This window comes from Dictyostelium discoideum (assembly GCF_000004695.1).
Source record: "Dictyostelium discoideum AX4 chromosome 5 chromosome, whole genome shotgun sequence".
NCBI lineage: Eukaryota > Evosea > Eumycetozoa > Dictyosteliales > Dictyosteliaceae > Dictyostelium > Dictyostelium discoideum.
The window spans coordinates 929,600-952,776 of record NC_007091.3 but is presented as its reverse complement, the minus strand read 5'-3'; the positions used below and the strand labels follow the sequence as shown (position 1 = coordinate 952,776).

At 22.6% G+C, this 23,177-nt stretch overlaps 9 protein-coding genes across 9 annotated transcripts; 4 read left to right on the top strand and 5 right to left on the bottom strand.

Moving 5' to 3' along the window:
- Nucleotides 1–132: 132 nt before the first annotated feature.
- Nucleotides 133–3,848, bottom strand: DDB_G0287999 (hypothetical protein; the record flags this gene model as incomplete). Its single annotated transcript, XM_631838.1, has 2 exons — nt 133–3,175; nt 3,277–3,848. The coding sequence occupies 2 exons, from the start codon at nt 3,846–3,848 to the stop codon at nt 133–135; spliced, it is 3,615 nt and encodes a 1,204-aa protein (XP_636930.1).
- A 453-nt stretch (nt 3,849–4,301) lies between these two features.
- Nucleotides 4,302–8,622, bottom strand: DDB_G0287997 (hypothetical protein; the record flags this gene model as incomplete). Its single annotated transcript, XM_631837.1, has 2 exons — nt 4,302–8,142; nt 8,246–8,622. The coding sequence occupies 2 exons, from the start codon at nt 8,620–8,622 to the stop codon at nt 4,302–4,304; spliced, it is 4,218 nt and encodes a 1,405-aa protein (XP_636929.1).
- A 1,189-nt stretch (nt 8,623–9,811) lies between these two features.
- Nucleotides 9,812–10,377, bottom strand: rplp1B (60S acidic ribosomal protein P1 beta; the record flags this gene model as incomplete). Its single annotated transcript, XM_631836.1, has 3 exons — nt 9,812–9,832; nt 9,903–10,139; nt 10,333–10,377. The coding sequence occupies 3 exons, from the start codon at nt 10,375–10,377 to the stop codon at nt 9,812–9,814; spliced, it is 303 nt and encodes a 100-aa protein (XP_636928.1).
- A 1,134-nt stretch (nt 10,378–11,511) lies between these two features.
- vps60 (SNF7 family protein) lies at nt 11,512–12,297 on the top strand (the record flags this gene model as incomplete). Its single annotated transcript, XM_631835.1, has 2 exons — nt 11,512–11,577; nt 11,716–12,297. 2 exons carry the CDS (start codon nt 11,512–11,514, stop codon nt 12,295–12,297), a joined length of 648 nt encoding a protein of 215 aa, XP_636927.1.
- Nucleotides 12,298–12,663: 366 nt separating this feature from the next.
- DDB_G0287991 (hypothetical protein) lies at nt 12,664–13,585 on the top strand (the record flags this gene model as incomplete). Its single annotated transcript, XM_631834.1, has 2 exons — nt 12,664–12,885; nt 12,977–13,585. The coding sequence occupies 2 exons, from the start codon at nt 12,664–12,666 to the stop codon at nt 13,583–13,585; spliced, it is 831 nt and encodes a 276-aa protein (XP_636926.1).
- A 331-nt stretch (nt 13,586–13,916) lies between these two features.
- DDB_G0287989 (hypothetical protein) lies at nt 13,917–15,065 on the top strand (the record flags this gene model as incomplete). The annotated part of the gene is made up of 1 exon (XM_631833.1): nt 13,917–15,065. The coding sequence occupies one exon, from the start codon at nt 13,917–13,919 to the stop codon at nt 15,063–15,065; it is 1,149 nt and encodes a 382-aa protein (XP_636925.1).
- Nucleotides 15,066–15,294: 229 nt separating this feature from the next.
- On the bottom strand, nt 15,295–17,945 carry elp (elongation factor 2-like protein; the record flags this gene model as incomplete). Its single annotated transcript, XM_631832.1, has 3 exons — nt 15,295–15,966; nt 16,017–17,781; nt 17,863–17,945. The coding sequence occupies 3 exons, from the start codon at nt 17,943–17,945 to the stop codon at nt 15,295–15,297; spliced, it is 2,520 nt and encodes an 839-aa protein (XP_636924.1).
- A 251-nt stretch (nt 17,946–18,196) lies between these two features.
- Nucleotides 18,197–19,108, bottom strand: DDB_G0287985 (hypothetical protein; the record flags this gene model as incomplete). Its single annotated transcript, XM_631831.1, has 1 exon — nt 18,197–19,108. One exon carries the CDS (start codon nt 19,106–19,108, stop codon nt 18,197–18,199), a length of 912 nt encoding a protein of 303 aa, XP_636923.1.
- A 1,905-nt stretch (nt 19,109–21,013) lies between these two features.
- On the top strand, nt 21,014–23,164 carry DDB_G0288055 (K+ potassium transporter; the record flags this gene model as incomplete). Its single annotated transcript, XM_631830.1, has 1 exon — nt 21,014–23,164. One exon carries the CDS (start codon nt 21,014–21,016, stop codon nt 23,162–23,164), a length of 2,151 nt encoding a protein of 716 aa, XP_636922.1.
- Between the last annotated feature and the right edge of the window lie 13 nt (nt 23,165–23,177).

Here is a 23,177-nt window from a genome sequence, read left to right as displayed (position 1 = left end):
GTTTTTAAAATAATTTTTTTTTTTTTTTTTTTTTTTTTTTTTTTTTTTTTTTTTTTTTATTTTTATTTTTTTTATTTTATTTTATTTTATTTTATTATATTTATTTTCCAATGAATAATAATAATGATAAAATTAATTTAAACGGTAAAATCTATATTTAATATAACCACGAACTTTGAATAATTTTCTAATTAATCGACGATCGAAATTTGGAGCTAAAGAGTTATCAATATCTTTTAAAACTTTTGGAACATCAACGTTTGCAATAAGATTATCCATTTCAATGTTACCATAATTAATAATTAACGATTTGAGAATGTATTTATGAAAGTAAGATCTGGCATCTTCACTACCCATTTTATTTTCTAGATCAAAAATTATTCTTTGAATTAATGATTGAATTTCTACAAGGAATTTCGATTTATCCTGTTTATACCTTTTACTATAAATAAAAACTACCAATCCTATTGTTGTGGCATTATATTTAGCGGGTGATAAAGATTCAATTTCTTTAAATGCTTCATTTAGTTTACCTAGACGGATTAAACTTAATATAGTATAATTTGAAAATTGAGTTTGATAATCAGGTCTTTGGCTTATTTCATGGGGAGAGGATGCTTTAAAGAAAGTGTCAAGATAAGTTATAAAGAAATCTTCCATTGGTTTAAAAAAGGTTTTTGAGCTATCCTTTTTAAGGTTGTAATTTGATGCATCTTCTATATCACCACCAAAGGTATCATAATAACTAATCGATGGATCTAAAAAGAAATAATATGCATCGATATCGGTGTTTATGATTTGTTGACAATAGGAATACCTATCAAATGATGATTTTGATATAAATCCATTATACATGAGGAAATTGGCCAATGGAGTCTTGAGAGGATCTTTTAGCAAGCCTTGGAATACGCCATCCCAAATACCAAGACTCTTCAAATTTTCTGGTGAAATTCTTGACAAACCTCTTCTCAAAATATCAATTGACTCATCCATGGTAACCGTTGAGAAGAGATTTTTACAAAGTTGAGGAGTTATAATCAAGGTTTTTTGAATATGATTTAAATTTTTATAAAAATCATATTTAAAACCAGTATCACCAACTAACTCTAAACATATACAAAGTTGTTGAAAACTCATACTTTCTGTATGACTTTTACAATTTAAAAAGCTTTGTAATCTTTCCAAATCTAATCTAGATTTTGGACTATTAAGAGTTGATGATAATTCTCGATTAAAATTATATTGTTGATTTCTAAAAAAACTTGTATTTTCTATTATCTCTTTATATGTTGTTGTTGTTGGTAATTCATTTTGTGATTTTTGAATAGTTGAAATTAAAGGTTTTACCTTTTTTGGTGTTGTAGTTTTAAAAACATCACCACCACCATGACCACCACCATCATCATCATCATTATTATTATTATTATTATTATTATTATTATTATTATTATCATTATCATTATCATCATCATTTACTTTATTAATAATGTTTTTAATATAATTAATAAAATCATTTGGATTTAAATTTTCTTCATATGAATTGAAAAATGATTTAATATTTCTAAATTCTTTAATATATTGAAATTTTTCTAAAAGCTGATCATTATTAATTTCACCTTTTCCAATAAATATAAATTCATTTTCAATATCTCTTTCTTCTTGTTGTTGTTGTTTATTATTATTATTGACATAATTATTTTTTATTCTTTCCCAAAAAGTTTTTAAAGTTTTATGATCATTTTCACTAAAAGTTGTAAAATTTTTAATATTATTATTATTATTATTATTATTATTATTATTATTATTATTATTATTATTATTATTATTATTATTATTATTATTATAAACTATATTTTTATAAGATAATTCATGATATTTTAAAAATATATCAATACCAGTAACTGAACCTTCTTTTAAAAAATATATATAAAGTTTAACTGCTTCTTGATAACTATTATCATTTATTAAATATATTAAAGCTGTTTCTACAAAATGTTGAATTCTATCTTCAGGAAATATTGATTGTATAAATATAATAAACTGATTACGTTCTTTTTCTCTTTGTTCTTGTTTAAGTTTATTTATTAATACACTATTTTCAATATTATTTTCAATATCGATTTCAATTGATTTTATACCAATACCACATAGTTGATCATAAATTGAATTTTTTATATCACCTTTGAATGAGAAATTATATGCGATTAACTTTGATATACTTTTATAACCATTATCAGATGAATCCATATCTTTGATGTAATTTGTTAACAAATATTTTAATTGACCCACCAACTCTGGTTTATCCGATGGTATTGTGTGTGTGTAAGCTTCAAAAAGTATTTGAAGAATTGGAATTTCAACCTTTTCAATACCATCTTTCACCAAAACTCTATTTACAGTATTCAAAAATAATTCTATATCGGCTGTAATAATTGAATATTTAAGTATACAACTTAAAATAATTAATCTTTGATCACTTGTATATTTTTTATAATTATTTTTATAAATTGAATAAAGTTGATCAAAATTCACCAACTTTTTATAATTACTAACACAATCATCATTAAATTCTAATTTACTACTACTGTTTTTAATAATATTATTACTATCATTATTACTATTACTATTACTATCATCATCCATTAATTGTTGTTCTTGTGGTGGTGGTTGATATTTTGGTGTTATACTTTCAATCATTGAAGCTAATGAACCAACATTAAATTTTTCAATATCATTATTAATATTATCATTTATAATTACATTAAAAAATTTATTTTTAATATCAAATATATTTTCTTGATTATCGATAGAATAGGTGATTAATCCATTGAATAATTTATAATAATCATTTGTACTAATTAAATCTTTATAATCCTTGAAATTGACCTCAAAAAATTTAAAAGCTGAATCAATATCACCAATTTTAATATAAAATTCAATCATTAATAATAAACCTTTTGAATTGGTTTTATTATTTTCACTCTGTTTGAAATAGTAAAATGCATATTCCGGTTTACAAACTTCTAAATATGCTTCAATTAATACGGATCTTGTGTACTCTTCCAAATTGATATGTGGTACAGATGGTATCTCTCCATCTGAATAAAATGATCCAACTACATCACTTTTTTGATGATCTGATAATGTTTTTTCATTTTCTAAATAATTAATTAATCTGTATATATATATATAAAATAAAAAAATATGTAACAAAAAAAAAAAAAAATTAATATTACATTAAACTTTAATAATATTTAAAAAAAAAGTAATATTTACACATTTGGAACAGAAAATAATGGTTTTGTTTCGAGTTCACGGAAATCAAAATCACCAAAATCGTTAATACTTTCTAGATCTTTTGATTTTTCAAGTAATGATATTTGATTTTGCTCTCTTTGTTGTTGTTCAAGTTGTTGTTCAAATTTTTGTTTTTTTTCAAGTTCAAGTTGTTGTTGTTGTTGTTGTTGTTCAAGTTTTTTTTGTTTCTGTTGCTCTATTTGTTGTTTTTGTTTAAGTTGTTGATTGTGTTTAATTTGTTTAATTTTCTGTTGTTTTTGTTTAAATTGTTGCCGTTCTTTATAACTATAACCCTCGGTTTCATGTGCTGATTTTTTATAAAATAAAACTTTATTAAAAGATGACTGTTTAGTTAGTTCATTTATTTGATGAAATAGTTTTTCTTTATTGGATTTTTCAGAATTTGTATCTGTATCTGTAGTTGTACTTGTACTTGTAGTTGTAGTAGTATCTGTAGTTGTAGTAGAACAAAACCCTTTAACATATGTTGTCCCATTCAATATCCTCAAATCTTTGCAACTTTTAGATAATGATTTTCTAAGTGTTATCATTTTTTTTTTTTTAATTCGATAACAAATGTGCTATAAAAAAATCTGAAAAAAAAAAAAAAAATAATAAAAAAAAAATAAAAAAAAAATAAAAAAATGAAAAATGAAAAATGAAAAAGCGAAAAAGTGATTAAGAAAAAAAAAAAAAAAAAAAAAAAAAAAAAAAAAAAAAAGTTTTGTGTCACTGGTCGCATTAATTTTAATTTTTTGTTTTTTTGTTTTTTTTTGAAATAATTACTTGTTTTTTTTTTTTTTTTATTTCCTATAAAAAATTGTTGATTAATCATTTTTAATTTTAATTTTAATTTTAATTTTAATTTTAATTTTAATTAAAATTAAAATTAAAATTTTTTTTTTTTTTTTGATATTCATTTTATTTTATTTATTTTTTTTTATTTTTTTTTATTTTTTTTTATATAAATTAAATTATTATTAATATTATTTTTTTAAAAATTTTTAATAATTTAAAATATTATCTGGTGGTAATGATAATGGTAAATTTTCTAATTTTTCTTGATCTTTGTTTTCTTCAACTTTTTGTTTGAGTGAATTAACAAGATCTTTATCTAAATTTGGACAATCCATAACTATTTCAATGATTTGAGGATTATAAACTATTGGTCTTGGGCTTGCTTTATGATATTTCAAGAATAAAGGATAAATATGTGGTTTCAAATGTTCAATATTTGAAGCCTTCTTTAAAACCAATTCAAGAGTATTTTGTGAAATTTTACAAAGGAGTGGACCTACTTTTTTTCTTTTACTATTATTTATATTATTATTATCATTACTATTTATATTATTATTATTATTATTATTATTATTATTATTATTATTATTATTATTATTTATATTATTTATATTATTTATATTATTATCAATATTATTATTATTATTATTATTATTATTATTATTATTATTATTATTATTATTATTATTATTATTATCTATTGTATTATCTATATTATTAGGGTTATTATTATTATTATTATCTATATTATTATTATTACTATTTATATTATTATCTGTATTATTATTTATATTATCTGTATTGTTATTATTATCTGTATTGTTATTATTATCTGTATTGTTATTATTATCTGTATTATTATCATCTGTATTATTATTATTATTATTTTTATTTTTATTTTTATTCTTTTTTTGAACTTTTTTTAATTTTGATTTTTCAAGAAAATAATTAAATTTAAAATCATTTGAAAAATTATAGAGGAAATCAAAGATACTTTCAACAAATTGAGGTTTCTTTAATAAAGATTGAATTATTAAATCTAAAATTTGAACATTTTGTAAACCATCAACTAAAAGTGTTGAATGTGGTTGAATTATATCTTTTGAAGGTAAATCGAATTCGACAGGTTCCAAATGATCACCAAGGAAAATAGTTATACGTTCTCCCATTAATCTTTTTAGTTTTTGTGTTTCTTGTGGTTCAAATTGTATTTGTTGTATTTTAATAGTACGTTCTGAACCTTTAATTTTTAATTTTTTCAATTTCTCTTGGCTTTGTAATATTTTAAATTGTTCTTTTAGACGTCTTTGATTTCTCTCTTTTTTATTATAACTATATTTAGAAGTACCCTCCAATATATCAAGTCTTTCAATTTGTGGATGTGTTAAATTCGCATTATGATGTTGATTTAATCTTTCAATATATTTTATTCTTTCTTCATGTTTATTTCTATCAATTGTTTTTTGTCTTGATTCTAAACCTTTAATTTTTAATAATAATAAATCTTCAACTATATTTTTAAAATCTATAATTAATTTCTTTACAACTTTTATATTTTTTCTTTTAATCCTTCGATCTTCTTTAAAATTATTATTATTATTATTATTATTTGGATTATTATTAAAATTATTATTATTATTATCATCATCATCATCAATATCATCTATATTATTATTATTATTATTATTATTATTATTATTATTATTATTATTATTATTATTATTATTATTATTATTATTATTATTATTATTATTTTTCATTTTATTATAACCAATTAATTTAATTTCTTTTTCAATTAAAAAACTAATTAAAATTTTAATTGATTGTGTATCAATATCTTTAATTTTTTTAAAATATTCAATGAATTGAATTGAATCATTACTAGATTTTGATTGTAAATAATTTGAAAGTAAATGTTTAAGAAATAAATTTGAAAAGCAAACATGAACTTGTTTTTCAGAATCAATAAGAGATTTGATTTTATTGATTGAATCTTGAGTGAGTGTTGATTTTATATATTTACCAAGAGTTGATGGTAAATCGTCGAGGTAAGGATGACTATTGGTTAAGATGATTTTATTCAAAATTTTATTAGACACATCATACATACGCTCGTTGAGGAAAACATTGAAAATCGAATTTAAAGTTGTTGGAAGATCTTTGATTGCATCTGGTTCACTGTAGATTAAATTTAAACCAAAGTTAAGTACAGCCCTAGGATTCGATGGTTTAAGTAATAATTGGTATACAAAAGGATCGAATATGATGCTTCTAATGTATTGATTCGAGGGTAAATAGAAATTGTATAAATAAAGTTTTGCATCATCAACTGATTTAATGGCAAGAATCGATTGAATCAATAGATCATTGAATGGTATTTTATCTTTAGAATGATAGGTGTCATTAATGTATTGAACCAATTGCTCACCTCTTTTTTTTGTGAAATGATTTTTAAAAATTAATTTTGGAATCACTAAATTCGAAGGTCTCTTATGAATGATATGACTCGCTTCGATTTTAATCCCTTCAGGATCCTCCTCCAACGCTTTGAATGGTGCCTCTGGGTCTAAGAAATTATGGATTATACGTATATTATTCAAAGGGTCCATATGATGGAACTCGTTCAACAATGACTCTAATGCGGGTGCTTTAATGTTTATACCAAATCTAAACATGACATTCACCCAATAATCACGTAGATTATTCTCGTATCTCTCTATATGATGAACTATGAATGAGACTATATTCCTATGATTTGGTGCCAACCTGTAGTCAACGATACGTTTTGCATACCATTCCAATGCCAAATGGTATCTATTGATCTTTAGAAACGATGATATCAACTTTTCAATGGTTACCAAATGGTCTCTTTTTTCTTGCGCACTGCTGCTGCTACTATCACTATTCATCATACCTTGATCGATACATTTAACCAAATCCTCATAGATAAACCTAATCTCACTGCCACCATGACCATAGTATTTCGTATACAATAAAACCATTGCCGCTACATAACCTTTACCTAAACAAAGTGTATCTCTTATAAGTTGATTATAAAATTCAATATCTTTACATTCTTTTGCTAATACTATTAAATGATAAAATATCGATGGTACAATCACTAAAGCTTCACTTTTCATCTCTTCATACATTATTTTACATTTTTCAATATCTTTTCTTTTTATATATAATTGAAATAATGTTGAATACATTGTTGAACTAATTTTAATCTTTTTATTATTACTATTATTATTACTTTGATTTTGTTCTTTACCATTAATAATATTATTACTATTATTATCATTATTATTATTATCACTACCATCGTTAATTTGATTTCGAATTTGATTTTTATTTGAAATAAAATTTAAATATTCTTGATAAATTCTTTGAAATGAATTATCATAAGTTTCAGTTTTTAATTTAGATTTTGAATAAATTAAACCATGTGTTAATGAAGTGATTGCACTTGAATAAGTTTTACCAGTTGTTAAATTTTTACCATTAATTATTGATAAAACTTTTTCATGAATTTCTAAACCAATTTTAAAATCTTCTTCTTCTTCTTCTTCTTCTTCTTCTTCTTGTTTTTGTTCTTCTTCAATTTGATTATTCTTACTATTACCATTACCATTAGCATTACTATGTTCACCATCATGTTTCTTCTTTTTATCTCTATAATTTAAACAATTTTTTAATAAAATTAAAAAATCAATTGTACCTAAAAATGATTTATATTTTTTAATATTCTTTTGAAAAAAGTCTATAAATCCATTTGAATCATTATTATTGAGGTAATAATTTGAAATTGAAACGAATGGATAATAATAATCACCCTTTATTAATGGTGTATATTGAAATAAATAATTTGCATCACCAATTTTATTCTTACTAATACAATGTACAATAAATAATCCGTATAATCTTTCTGGTATCATTGTTATCTTGGTTGAACTCTCTAAAAATCTATCTAAATCATTTAACATACTTTTCTTTTCAATTGTTTTATAATATTTCCAATTTGGATTCTTTAATGATTCTTTAACACTGAAAAAAAAAAAAAAAAAAAAAAATTTTTAAAAATATTATTATTAATATAATGAATGATTAATTATTATTATTAATAATATACATATTTATATATATTTACTCTTTAGATAAATATTTTATTTTATTATAAATTTCATTATTTAAAACTATATTTTCATCCTCTTTATTTGAATCTGAATTTGGATTTAAATTTGAATTTGAATCTAAATTTGAATTTGAATTTGAGTTAATTATTATTCCTGTTTTTGATTTTTCATCTTCATCTATTTCATTTATTTCATTATTTATAATTGTTGTAGTTGTGGTTGTTGTTGTTGTTGAAAAATTTTGAATTGTTTGATTATGTTTTTGAATAAAGTCTATTATTTGAGTTGATGATAATAATGGTGTCACAACTCCATTTTTAATATAACTTTTACCAAGTATTTGTGATTTATTATTTATTTTACTACTGGCGTATAGTAACCGGTTTATCATTATGTTGTTTCTATTGTATGTTTTATATTTTTATTTTCTTTGGTCGTTTTTCGTTTTTTAATATTACTTGTTTTTGGTGATTTTCTTTATTATTATTATCACTTTTTTTTTTTTTTTTTTTTATCCTTTTATTATTGATTTTATTTTAATATTGTTTAAACTAAAAAAAAAGGAAAAAAAAAAAAAAATTGAACAACAATATAGCGTTCTATAACGAAACAAAGATGATTTTGAAACAAAAAATGAAAAAATAAAAAAATAAAATAAAAAAAAAAAAAATATGAAAAAAATGAAAAAAAATTAAAAAAAAAAAAAATTAAAATAAAAACGAATGAAAAAAAAAAAAAAAATTACTATGGGAGTAAAAAACGAAATCAGAAATTAATTTTATAATTGGGGGAAATATCATTTTGATTTTTAAATAATGGTTTTTTTTTTTTTTTTTTTTTTTAATAGAATTTATTTTTAATATCTAATAACTCAATTTAATCAAAAATTAAAATAATAATAATAATAATAATAATAATAATAATAATAATAATAATAATAATAATAATAATAATAATAATAATAAACAAATTTTACTCTACAAGAACAATCTTTGAAAAAAAATAAAAATAAAATAAAAAAAAAAAAAAGAATAAACCTTTTTATTCTTATATTTACAATTATAACAAATCAATTTTAATTAAAATCACAATATATTTTAGAGGGAAAATTTTAGAGAGAAATCCAAGTATTGGTAATTTTAAAATAACTAGTTTTTAAAATGGTTTATAACAATAAATTAAATGAATGAAATAAAAAAAAATAAATAAAAATATACACACAAATTATGCATGTTTTTTTTTTAAATTTATAAACGTGTTTTATCCAATTCCTACTTAAATTATTGTTATAATTATTCATATTTTATTATTGATACCATATAAAAAAATTACCAACATCTTTTCCAATTATTTAAAAATATTAGTAGCAATCAATGTTTAATTTTTTTTTTTTTCGTTGTAATATTTAAAAATTGTTCTTTTATATCCACATTCCCTTTTCTGTCAGATTTGAAATAAAATCACCAAGTTTTGAAAAAAAAAAATAAAATCTTCTCTTGTTTTACACGAATAATAGGTTTTTTTTTAAAATTTTTTTTATTTATAAACATATCAAAAGTTTGCTTAAATTAAAGGCACTTTTAATCGAAGAGACCCATACCCTATAGAAAAAAAAAAAAGCAGTTAGTTATGAGATTTTTTTTTTTGTTTGTTTTTTTTAAAAAAACTTACCATATCGTCATCTGATTCTTCTTTCTTTTCTTCGACGACTTTCTTGGCTGGAGCGGCGGCGGCGGCAGCAACTGGAGCAGCAGCGGCAGCTGGGGCAGCAGCAGCAGCACTGACGGATAAGATTGAATCAACCTTCTTCTTTTCTAAGGTGCTAGCATATAAATCAGCTTTGAATTTTTCAACTTTGACACCAGCGGCATTGCATAAGGCAACGAGGTTATCAGCAGTGATTGCTAACTATTATATTTGTTATATGGAATGTCAATAATTTACTCTATATCTATCTATCTATCATCCACACTCCATCCTCAATCTTTTAACTTTTAATCCAACATTCAATCTTTAATCCAACATTATCAATCTATACATAAATGATTCAATCAATCTATAATCCTTCATAGATTCGGTATATATAAATGTATATACTTACTTTGGCGTCGTGTAAGATTAAAGTGGCGTAGTCTAAGGCGGACATGTTTATGTTATGTGGAACCAACTAAAATTGAATTATAGAAGAATTTAATCAAATTGAAAAAATTTTCGAAAATTTTTTTTTACCCCCCAACTTTTCGAATTTTTTTTTTTTTTTTTTTTTTTTTCAATCATGCACGTTTGATTATTTTAATTTTTTTTTTTTTTATTTTTCTTTTTTATTTTTATTTTTGTTCACAATTCCCAAATTGATCCCAATATTTCCATCTTTTTTTTTTTTTTTTTTTTTTTTTTTTTTCTATTTCTATTTTTTTTCTGAATTGGTCAATTAAGTCCAATTTTTTTTTTTTTTTTTTTTTTTCGCCTTACAATTTGGTAAAGTAACAATTTTCAAAGTTAAAAAAAAAAAAAAAAAAAAAAAAAAAAAAAATTGGGCCCAGGGAAAAACTAACCCCTTTTTTTTTTAAATTAATTTCCCAATTTTTTTATTGGGGTTTTTTTTTAAAAAATGGATTTTGGAATACCGGAAACCTTTTTTTTTTTTTTTTTTTTTTACCCAACCTCATAAATTTGAAAACTGCCCAACCCAAATTTGCAGTTAAAAAAAAAAATAATGAGATAATTTATTAATAAATTAATAAATTAATTAATTAATTAATAAATAAATAAATTAATTAATAAAAAAATTAATAAATTAATTAATTTATAAATAAAAAAATTAATTTATAAATAAATAAAATTAATAAATAAACTTTTTTCCCTTTTTTAAAATTTACAAACAATGCAAACCCCAATTTTATTTTAAAAAAAAAAAAAAAAAAAAAAAAAACTCGATTTTTCAGATTTTTATTAACAGCCTAAAAAAATAAAAATTATTTTTTTTTTTATTTTTTTTTTATTTTTTATTTTTTTTTTTATAAATTTTTTTTTTTTTTTTTTATTTTTTTTTTATTTTATTAATTTTTAATTTACACTGCCACACAAAAAAGATATTCTCATATTATTTGTTTTTTTATTATTATTTTATTTCTAAAAAGAGTTTATAGAGATAAAGGTTAAAACAAACATATAAAGATATTTTTTTTTAAAAAAAAAAAAAAGGAATATTAAAAAAAAAAAAAAATGAAAATAAAAAAAATAATACATTCATATTAGAAAAAAAAAAAAAAAAAAAGAAATGAAAAGATTTTTTGGTGTTTCAAACAACCAACCAGCCCCAACTTTAGATGAGGCAACAAAAAGAGTATGTAAATTAAAAAACTTTTTTTTTTTTTTTTTTTTTTTTTTTTTTATTAAACTTTATAGTTTTAAAATATAATTTATATTAATTTTTTTTTTTTTTTTATTAATTTTAATTTTTTTTTTTTTAAAAATAAAAAAGATTGGTGGAAGGATGGGACAAATGGATGAAAAAATAAATGGATTAAATCAAGAATTATTAGCATATGATAAACAAATAAAAGCAACTAGACCAGGTCCAGCACAGAATGCAATTAAACAAAAAGCAATTAGAGTATTACAACAAAAGAAAATGTATGAAAGACAAAGAGACCAAATGGCAAGTACATCATTTAATATGGAGCAAACCAAGTTTGCCACAGAGTCAATGAGAGATACAATTACAACAGTTTCAGCAATGAAACAGGGTGCCAAAGACATGAAAACACAATTAAAACATATAAAAATTGAAGATGTAGACGATATGCAAGATGAAATGCAAGATTTATTAGATTATAACAATGAAATTCAAGAATCATTAGGTAGAGCTTATCAAACTCCAGATACTTTAGATGAATCAGAGTTGGAGGCTGAATTAATGTCAATGGGTGAAGAATTAGAATTGGAAGCCTCAATGCCTTCTTATTTAATGACACCATCAGTTCCAACTACTGATCCACATCAATCAAGTGTTGATGAATATGGTTTACCTATAGGCCAAGAAGCATCACAACAAGTTGTTTAAAAAAAAAAAAAAAAAAAAAAAAAAAAAAAAAAAAAAAATTAATTTATTATACCAACCAAAGATCTTTTTTTTTTTTTTTTTCTGTAAATTTATTTAATAAAAAATTCAACAACAATTCTTTTTTTTTTTTTTATTTAAAAATAATTTTGATAAGTCTTTTTTTTTTTTAATTTAATTATATCTAAAAATGGAATTTATTGGAAATTAATTTTTTCTTTTAAAAAAGAAAAAAAAAAAATTGCGCCTTTTTTTAATTTTTTTTTATTTTTTCAATATTTTTTAATTTTTTTTTTTTTTTCACTTTTTAATTTTATTTTTCAATTATTTTCATACAAATAAACATACATTATATACATATAAATAATAATGATGAGTGACGAACAACATCAAGGAGGAGATGGACAAACAACCACAAACACAAATACAGTAGCATATAGAGCTCAACCAGTAGTACCAATGGATATTTTTACTTTTCAAAATTTACGTATGCAACCAGGTTATGCACCAAACTCAACTAAACAAATAAATTTATATTATTGGTGGGGAGACCATGAAACAACCTGTCCAGATTATACACAAGTTACAACTGTATGTATATATTATTACTTTTTTTATTTTTTTATGTTCATTTCTAACTTTATAATTATAATAATAAATTAATAAATAATAATAATTTTAGGCATGGGTAGTTGGATGGGTAAAATCATCAAAAATTAGAGCAATGAAAATGCCAGAAGGAAGTACAGATGAACCAACATATAGTTTAGATTTAGATATTAGAGATGGTACTGGACAATTAAAAATTATTCAATTAAAGACAACTTTAGGAGCAAATGGTAGACAATCCAACTATGATGAAAATGGTGGTGTTTTACAAAGAAATTCACCATTCAAAGAGAATCAATATTATTCCTTTGTTCTCAAACCAGCACTTCAAAGACAAGCACCACAACAACAAGAACAACTTACAACCATTCAAGGTTATTTAGTTTCATATCATGAAATCGTAAATCATAATGAAATTACAACCCATCTTTCCGATTTCGTTAAAGCCTACCATCGTATGCAATCCAATTTCAGATATTTCATTCATAAAGTCATTCGTGCATACAGTGTCAACGATATTGCTGTATCTCTTGATGTAATTCAATCTCATCTTAAAGATATCATGAGTGAAGAACAAAATACCTCTCAACAATTGGTTGATTATTTACAATATTTAGTTTCAGAAAAACAAATTCTTACTCAAACTGATAGTGGTTATATGTTTATAAAAGAACAACAATAAAAATAATAATAATAAAAAAAAAAAAAAAAAATCTCAATAAATCTTAAACACAAAATAAAAAAATAAATTGTATATAATAGGAAAAGAGAAACGAAAAAAAAAAAAAAAAAAAAAAAAAATAAAAAAAAAAAAAAAAAAAAAACCTTTTTTAATTCTTTGTTTATTACCCGAAACTGTGGATTTTTTTTTTTTATTTTTTATTTTTTTTTTTATTTTTTAATTTTTTAGTTTTTTTTTTTTTTTACAATATTTATATTTCCAATTTTTTTACTTCAGATATTTTCCTTTTTTTTTTTTTATTTATTTATTTATATTTTATTTTTTTTTAAAAATGATTAATAGATTAATAAAATTTAAAAATGTTATAAATAATCCAACATTAAAAAGTGGATTATTAACATCAAAACCGAATTTTTCAAATAATTTCATATCACCAATATTTTTAAATAGTGGTAGTAATAATGAAAATTTTAATAGAATTAATAGATTTTATGCTTCAAGTAATAATGGTGGTAATAATAATAAACAACAAATTAAAGAAAAAAAAGAGATTAATAATAATAATAATAATAATAGTGGTGGTGGTATTGTTAATGGTAATAATGAAATTCAAATTTGTAAAGTTATTTATACATCAAGAAGTTATAGTAAATCAATTGAAAATTTACCAAAAGGATTTTCACTTCAAAAAGTTTTTGATTCAAGTACTGGTAATGCAAGATGGTTAGTTGAACAAGATACTGGTAATTCAGTATTTGTATTCCCATCATTTGGCAGTATAGTATCGTGGGGTGTTGGTGAGGAATCATTAGATCAAGTTTTAGATTGGTTAAAAGCATATGAGCTAAAATCATGGCCAACTAGACATGTAGATAGATACAAGTTTAGAATATCAACAGCATCCAATCAATCATTTGATATTAATAAAAAACCAGAGGAGATTATATATCTTTCAAAATCGGAAAGAGATCAAGATCTTGAGAAATTCTCATCATCATATGCATTTGCACAATCGATTAGTTTATTCCCATTCGAAGATAGAGTTCAACATTTATCAGAAACCGCTGAAGATATTTCAATCACTGGTCAAATCTCAAAATTTTCAAAACTTGAAATTCTTCGTCAATTAGGTGAACAATTAAGACTTAAATCTGAATTGAATTTATCTGATATCAATGATACACCAGAATATTTTTGGGAGAATCCAGAGGGTGAAAGTATCTACAATTCAATTAGATCTCATTGTGAAATCAATAAACGTATTAGAGTAATGAATGAAAAAATTAATTTAATTACAAATATTTATGAAGTTATCAATGATGAACAAAAACATAATCATTCAATTCGTTTAGAAAGAATTATTATTTTTTTAATTGCAATGGAAATTTTCATAACTTTACTTGGTAAATATGATGATTATAAAAAGAGAACTAAAAATGAAGAAGAACAACAACTACAACAACAACTACAACAACAATAAGTAATTCTTTAAAAAAAAAAAAAAAATAAATAAATAAATCTTTTTTTTTTTTATTGTTTATTTTATTTATTATTATTATTATTATTATTATTATTATTATATTATTATTATTATTATTATTATTATTATTATTATTATTATTATTATTATTATTATTATTATTATTATTATTATTATTATTATTATTATTATTATTATTATTATTATTATTATTATTATTTTTTACACTTTAAAGTTTATCCATATAATCTTCTAATGATGGAATTTCAGGATTTAAACCTTTTCTTTTTCTAATTTCTAAAACTGTTTCAGTTACAAATTTATCTTCACAAACTGTACCCATTGATTTCCAGTGGTCAAATACGAAATGAGTAGAGATTGGATGATTTCCAAGGGTACTAAAATTAAGTTCTTGAGATAATCCAAATGATTTTAAAACTGGTATGTGAGCTTTAATATTGAATGTATCATTTAATGATTTTGATTCACTCCATAGTTTTGCACCACGTTTATTTAGAATTGAAAGTACTTTTTCATGCATTTTATCAGAGGCATTAATATCAATCATAAAGATTGGTTCTTGAAGTGTTGGAGATGCACTTAATTGAGATGCATATAAACAACGACGAGTCATTGGAATAATTTGACCACTACCTCTTCTAATAGAATCACCTGATAATAATACATCGTTAATATCGAATCGAACACCTCTCAATGGCTCATCACAAAGTATTCCATGTTTAGTTGCCCAAAGAAATGCACAAACCACTGGATCTTTAATATCACTTATATATTGAACACCTTTGGTGGAATCAACTAATAAATTTGATTCCACCAATTGTGAAGTTGACCCAAATGTCCAAATTTTCTTTGCTTCTGAAATATTCCATCCATGATGTTTCTTTAAAAGTTTTTCATTTTCTAATGGGTCACATGTTGATGAAATCATACCATTTTCAATATCATACAATAGTTGTTCACTGATTGGTCTTGCACTTGAAAACATTCTAGTGAGTTTATTTGATGATTTTGAAAACCATTAATTGATGATTCATTTGTAACAGTTTCTTTGAAAGATACAATCGGCTGGGAAACCTTAATTTTTTCAATTGAATTTCTTAATTCACCAACTAAACTTTCTAAATGATTTTCATCAGAGCCAGAAAGTAACAATTCACCAGTTTCTTCATTAGTAAAATATGCAGTGGAATCAATTTGAACCAATCTTTTTAAGGCTTCAATTAATTTAGGTAGATCGAGAGGTTGTATAGGTTGAATGGCTACACTAACAACTGATGTATTTGAATATTTAAAACTAAAAATATTATGTGCTAAATCAGAATCTGTAATCGTTCCAGTTTTAACAATATATTTTTCTAAACCTAAAATACTAATAATATTTCCACATGCACAATTATTAATTGTTGGTCCTAACATTGCACCCTCTAATAAAAATAATTCTTTAATAGTTTTATCTCTATATGAATTATTATTATTATTATTATTATTATTATTATTATTATTATTATTTATATCATTATAATTATTATTTTGATTGAAATTAATTTTACCACAATAATCTGTATTACAAATAATTCTAACTTTTTTACCAGGTTGAATAGAACCTGAAAATATACGTCCAAATGCTAAATATGGTAAGTTGGGTTTTTTAGTTGCAATCATAGATGAAATGTAAATCATTAATGGTCCATTTGGATCACAATTTCTAATTGCTGTTGCACATTCATCATCCAACGGACCATCATATAAATTATCGACTCTATATCTTTGTGCTTCAACTGGTGATGGTAAAAGTTTTACTACACTTGAAAGTAGGAATTCTGAGATTGGGTGGGTGAATTTAACCATCATCACTTTGTAAAGTTGTAAATTTTTTAATTTTTTCTCTTCATTATTTAATGAGATTCCCAATGATGTTAACATTTTATTGATTTCTTCTTTTTTGTTATCCATTATGGCTGTTGTTAATCGAATGATTGGTTCTAAAATAAATTGTATGAAAGAATGTTTCAATGGTTTACCATCAGAACTAATTGAAAGTTTAGAGAATTTCTTTGATGATAGATCATAGTAATTTTCACCCCATAGATTTTTAACCAAAGATTGTTCAGATATACCAAATTTCAAAGAGTATAATCTTGCGAATGTTGATAAATTAAATGCCCAACCATATAATGATGAACCAAATCCAACAGTACCATTTTCAGGTGAAACTTCAACGTCACCTAATAAATCATCTTTTTGACAAGTTGCAATTGAATTGAATCTTTCAATACTTCTTTGTAATGAATTATAAATTCCACTACTATCTAATTTAAGTTCTAAAATGAAACGATCAAATTTATTTAAAAATAAAATTGGTTTAACCCTTTCACCAATTGATTGATAAATAGTTTTCTCTTGTGGAAGACTTGATTCAATACAATCAACTACAACTAATAAACCATCAATTAAATGAAATGTTGAAATTTGATTTTGAATTCCAATTTGATTTCTTGGTAAAATAACATTAATTAAAAATTTATTATTATTAATAGTATTATTATTATTATTTTGTTCAAAAAAAAGTGGAATATTTGTTTTATTGAAAAGATCTTCTTTAAAATCTTTATCTACTCCAACATCACCTCTTTTAATATTAATAAAATTTGATATTGATAGTATATCAATAAGTGTTCTAATGCCAGTATCTACTCTATTTTTTTTAAATTTTATTTTAGTTATTAGGATTATTTTATATTTAAAGTAGAGTTGAGAATGATATACGGAAATTTACCGTCCAATTATTCCAATATTTCTGATGTTTTGTCTATTGTTCATCATATTTTTCATTTCATCATTATTTAACCATATTGTCATTTTAAAAACTATTAATAGATTTATTTATTTACATTACTCAAAAAAAAAAAAAAAAAAAAAAAAAAAAATTCAAAATGTTCGTGATAAAAAAAAAAGAAAAAAACAAGAATTTTTTTTTTTTTTCCAAATTTTTTTAATTATTGTTACCTGTTTAAAATTTAAAATGAGTTCCTAGAACTCCTTTATCTATTTTTATTTATTTGAAAGTTTTTTTTTTTTTTTTTTTTTTTTTTTTTTTATCACCAAATTATTTATTCAATAATATTAATAACATCAACAGAGATATCATTATACATTTCATAAATTTTTTCTTTACCACCTAATGATTTAATACTACTTATGAAAGTGGAAGAAATTTTAAAATCTTTAATTTTACTTTGTTTTAAAAGCTTCTTTAATAACTCAATGGCAGCGGCTAAACATGTACCATTTTCCAAGAGATCATCCATAATTAAAATTTGGAATTTCTTTTTCTCACCATTTGAATCCAAGAGTTCATTATTTTTGAATGGAAAACCACTGGTAGAATCTTTGATTGATGGGAATAAAGTGGAGAGAATTTCTTGTTCAACTTCTAATTCTTCATCATCACTTCCAATTTCTTCTCTCAATAAAGTTGTATTTGTAGTGGCACCATCAGAAGAGGAGAGAGATGAATTTGTTGATGACCTTTTCTTAAGCATTAAAAAGGGTAATCTAAGACGTTGAGAGAAAACACTACCCAAAACCAACCCACTTGGTTCAATACCAACAACCAAATCAATATGATTGAAACGATATTGCCAATAGTTTAATACACAGTTAAAGTCATCAAATGATAAGAACAATTTAGAAATATCATAGTCCAATTGTGGTGGCGGTGGTTGTTGTTGTTGTTGTTGTTGAGAGGAGGAGGAAATAACCGATTGTCTCGATAATAATGACGATGATGATGATGATGATGAGGAACAGTCATTATTGGCAGATTGGAGATCATTTTCATTTTTTCCATAAGTATGACAATGAGAGAAAGAATGAGAATTTAAATGATTATGTGGATACTGGTGAGAGATTGAGTTATTGGCTGCTTGTTTACAATTTTGGTGTACTAAATGTTTTTGGACTGACTCTAAGGCTAAACATTTTAATTCTGGATAGTTTGAGCAAACAATTTTATTTTCCATTTTTTTTAAAATTTTAAAAAATAAAGAAAGAAATGTAAACAAAATATAAAATATAAATATATAAATAATAGAGAGTTTAATTTTAAAAAATTATATATATTTTTTTACAAATCATTATATTCTATATTATTTAAATATATAGAAATAAAAAAAGATTTGGAAAAATTAATTTTTAAAGTTAAAAAAAAAAAAAAAAGTGGAAAAAAAAAAAAATAGAGAATTTAAAGAAAATTAAAAGTGATTTGATAAATATATAAAAAGTTATATAAATAAAAAAAAAACAATATTAAAAATAAACACACTGTTGAATGAAAATTATTGAAATGAAAAAATTGTGGTGTGGTTAGGAAGTGTTTTTTTTTTTTTTTTTTTTTTTGGCGAATTAATTAAATGGTTTTTTTTTTTTTTATTATTTTTTATTTTTTTTAACCTTTTTTTTTAACCCAGTTTTATTATTTTTTTTATTTTTTTTCTATTTTTATTTTTTTTTTTAATTTTTTTTTTTTAATTTTTTTTTTTTTTTTTACAAAAATGGAAGGTTTCCGGTCCATGCACCAAAAATTGATTGTATGATGAATAATGGTGAGAAAAAATTGTGAGAAAAATTTAATAATTTTTTGTTTGCACCGAGTTAATGTATTCACATTATAAAAAAGAAAAAAAAAAAACCGAGATTGTTTCTATTATTAATAGAATTTGTATTCCTATATAATCTTAAATTTTTTTTTTTTTTGGAAAGATTGTAATATCTCTTTTCTCGCCATTTTTTTTTTTATTTTAAAATTGAAATAAAAAAAAAATAAAAAAAAAAAAATAAAAAAAAAATAAAAAAATAAAAAATCGCTTTTACCAGAAAAAAAGTTATCAGTTTTTTTTTTTTTTTTTTTTTTTTTTTTACTCCTTTGATTTTTCATGTTTGCACTTTTTTCATCTATTTTAACTTCATATATGGATATATTTTTAGATTGTTAAGGTGGCCTTTAAAATAAAAATTTGTAAATAATATCATTTACACAACCCTGTGTTTGTTTGCATTAGTTTTTTTTTTTTTTTTGAAAAAATGATAATTAAAATGAAAATAATAATAATAAAAAAGTGATTTTTTTTTTTATATTGAAAAAATGGGAAAAAAAAATAAATAAAATAAAAAAATAAATCAAAAAAACAATTCCAAAAACAAAAAAAAAAAGAAAAAAAATCAATAAAAAGTGTGAAATAGGATTAGTTCTTTTAGACCACACAAAATAAATAGTCAGATAATACTGGTCACATTTTTTTTTTTTTTTTATAAAAAAATTTTATAATAAAGGTAGGTTTAACAATTTGGTGTATTGATTGTCTTTTAAAAGTGTAGTACAGTTTTTGAAAGTAATCGAGAAATTTTTTTTACTTTTTTTACTTTTTTTTTTTTTTTTTTTTTTTTTAACATAACAAAAAGTAATACCATATTAATTTATTTCCTTCTTAAATAAAATTTTTTTTTTTTTTTTTATTTGAATTAAAATTTAAAATTATAAAAAAAAAAATATATACAAAAATAAAATAATATTAAATAATTATTTTATTTTTTTTTTTTTTTTTTATAAATAAAAAATCTTTTCAAGTTTTTAATTTAAAAAAATAATAATTTTATTTCACTCCCTCATAAATAAAAAGAAGGTGGTAGTGATGTAAGTTTTTAAATTATAAATACATATATAATATCAATAATAATAAAACTATACTAATTCTTTTTTTTTTTTAATTTTTTTTATTTTTTATTTTCCTATCCCTTTTTATTATTATTATTATTATTATTATTTAATATTATTATTTTTTTTTTTTTTTAAAAATAATAGGTTCGTTGATAATTTTTAAATTTAATAATAATTAATTTTAAAAAATAGAAAGAAAGAAAGAATAATAATGGATAATCAAAATTATTCTAATAAAAGTGAAAGTGATAGTGGTAGAAGTCAAGGTACCGAAAATCTTGTTGAAATTAGAGAGGAACAAGTGGTTCAATCAATTCAAAGAATTACAAGTTTATATCCAAGTATGGGTGAAAAAAATCGTAGTGGTATTTGGAATACTTTCTATTTATCAATTACAGCTATTGGTTGTATTTTTGGTGACATAGGTACATCTCCATTGTATGTTTATGCATCAATGTTTAAAGGACCACCAGGAGAGAAAGAGGTGATTGGTAGTCTTTCATTAATTCTATGGGCATTGATTATGGTGGTAACAGTGAAATATGTTGTTTTCATTCTAAATGCTGATAACAATGGCGAGGGTGGTATCATTGCATTGGTTTCATTAATTCCAAAACAAACCAATCAAAAATTGAAATCAGCTCTAACAATATTGGCTCTATGTGGTTCTTCTTTCATTTTGGGTGATGGCGTTATCACACCTGCCGTATCATTGCTTAGTGCCGTTGAGGGTCTAGAAGTTGGTGTACCAGGAGGTGAAATTAAAAAATGGATTGTACCAATTACAGTTGTAATTTTATTTTTCCTATTTGTAGTTCAATCATTTGGTACTGAAGCTATTGGTATTGTCTGTGGTCCAATTATGATTCTTTGGTTCTTTTCAATTGGTATTTTCGGTTTACTCAAGGTAATTGATCATCCAATAGTTTTTAGAGCATTCAATCCATGGGAAGGTATTCAACATTTTCTATTGAATGGATCAAGAGGATTTCTTTTATTGGGTACAGTAATACTTTGTGTAACTGGTTGTGAAGCATTATATGCTGATTTAGGACACACTGGTAAAATGCCAATTAGATTATCATGGGTTCTAATCGTAATGCCAAGTTTAATGTTAAACTATTTGGGTCAAGCATCTCAATTCCTTGGAAATCCAAACACTTCAAATCCTTTCTTTGAAATGATACCAACTTCATTCTTTTGGCCAATGATCATTTTAGCAACGGTTGCTTGTGTTATTGCATCTCAAGGTTTAATATCTGGTTCGTTCTCTATCATCAATCAAGTTATCTCATTGAAATTCTTCCCTCCATTACATGTTAAACATACTTCTAAAAAAATCTCTGGTCAAATTTATATTGCACAAGTTAATTGGGTATTGGCATTTCTTACATTGATAACAGTTATTGGATTCAAACATTCATCATCTCTAATTGGTGCTTATGGTTTAGGTGTATCAATGGTTATGATTGCAACTACAATAATGTATATTTTCGTACTTAGATTACATTTCCGTTATAGTTATTGGGTAATCGTTCCATTGGGTTTATGTTTTATAATTATGGATGGTTTATTCTTTACATCAAGTATTGAAAAAATTCCAACTGGCGGTTGGTATCCAATAGTCATTGGTATCGTAATGTCATCAATAATGTTAATTTGGAGATATGGTAGAAGTAAAATGATTAAAGTAATTCATGATAGTTCACCACCACTTTCAACAACTCTTCAACAAGTGGATCTTTTAAACAGAGGTGATGCCGCCGTTTTCATGTCACATTATGAAGAGAAAACACCATTGTCATTAGTTAAATTACAACCATTCCTTACTCATATGCCATATCCATTATTCTTTGTAAACATTTATCATTTACCAGTACCTTTCATTAAAGATGAACATCGTGTCGTTGCCAAAGAATTAATACCAGAAAGAGGTGTATTCCAAATTAGTATTAACTATGGTTATGCTGAAATCATTAATGTACCTTGGGTAATTAAAAAATTATTCATTGAAAGACTCATTCAATTAAATCCAAAATCAATTAATAAAATTAAAGCCACCACCACTCAAGATCAAGAAAAATTGGTAATTCCAACAACTAAAAAAGAAATTGTTGGATATCATTACTCTGAACAAAATGATACCGAAGGAAATGATGTTGAACTTGAAGTTGAAGGTGTTCCACATATCACTTATTTCTTATCTAGATTACGTGTTAAATCTTCAAAAAAACAATTCATCTTAAAACGTTTATCGATTTTTATCTATGATATTCTTCTTCAAAACAGTAGATCAGAAGCTCATTATTATGGTATTCATCATAGTTCAATGATGGAAATTGGTAGTAAAATTCAAATTTAAAAATCTAAATAAA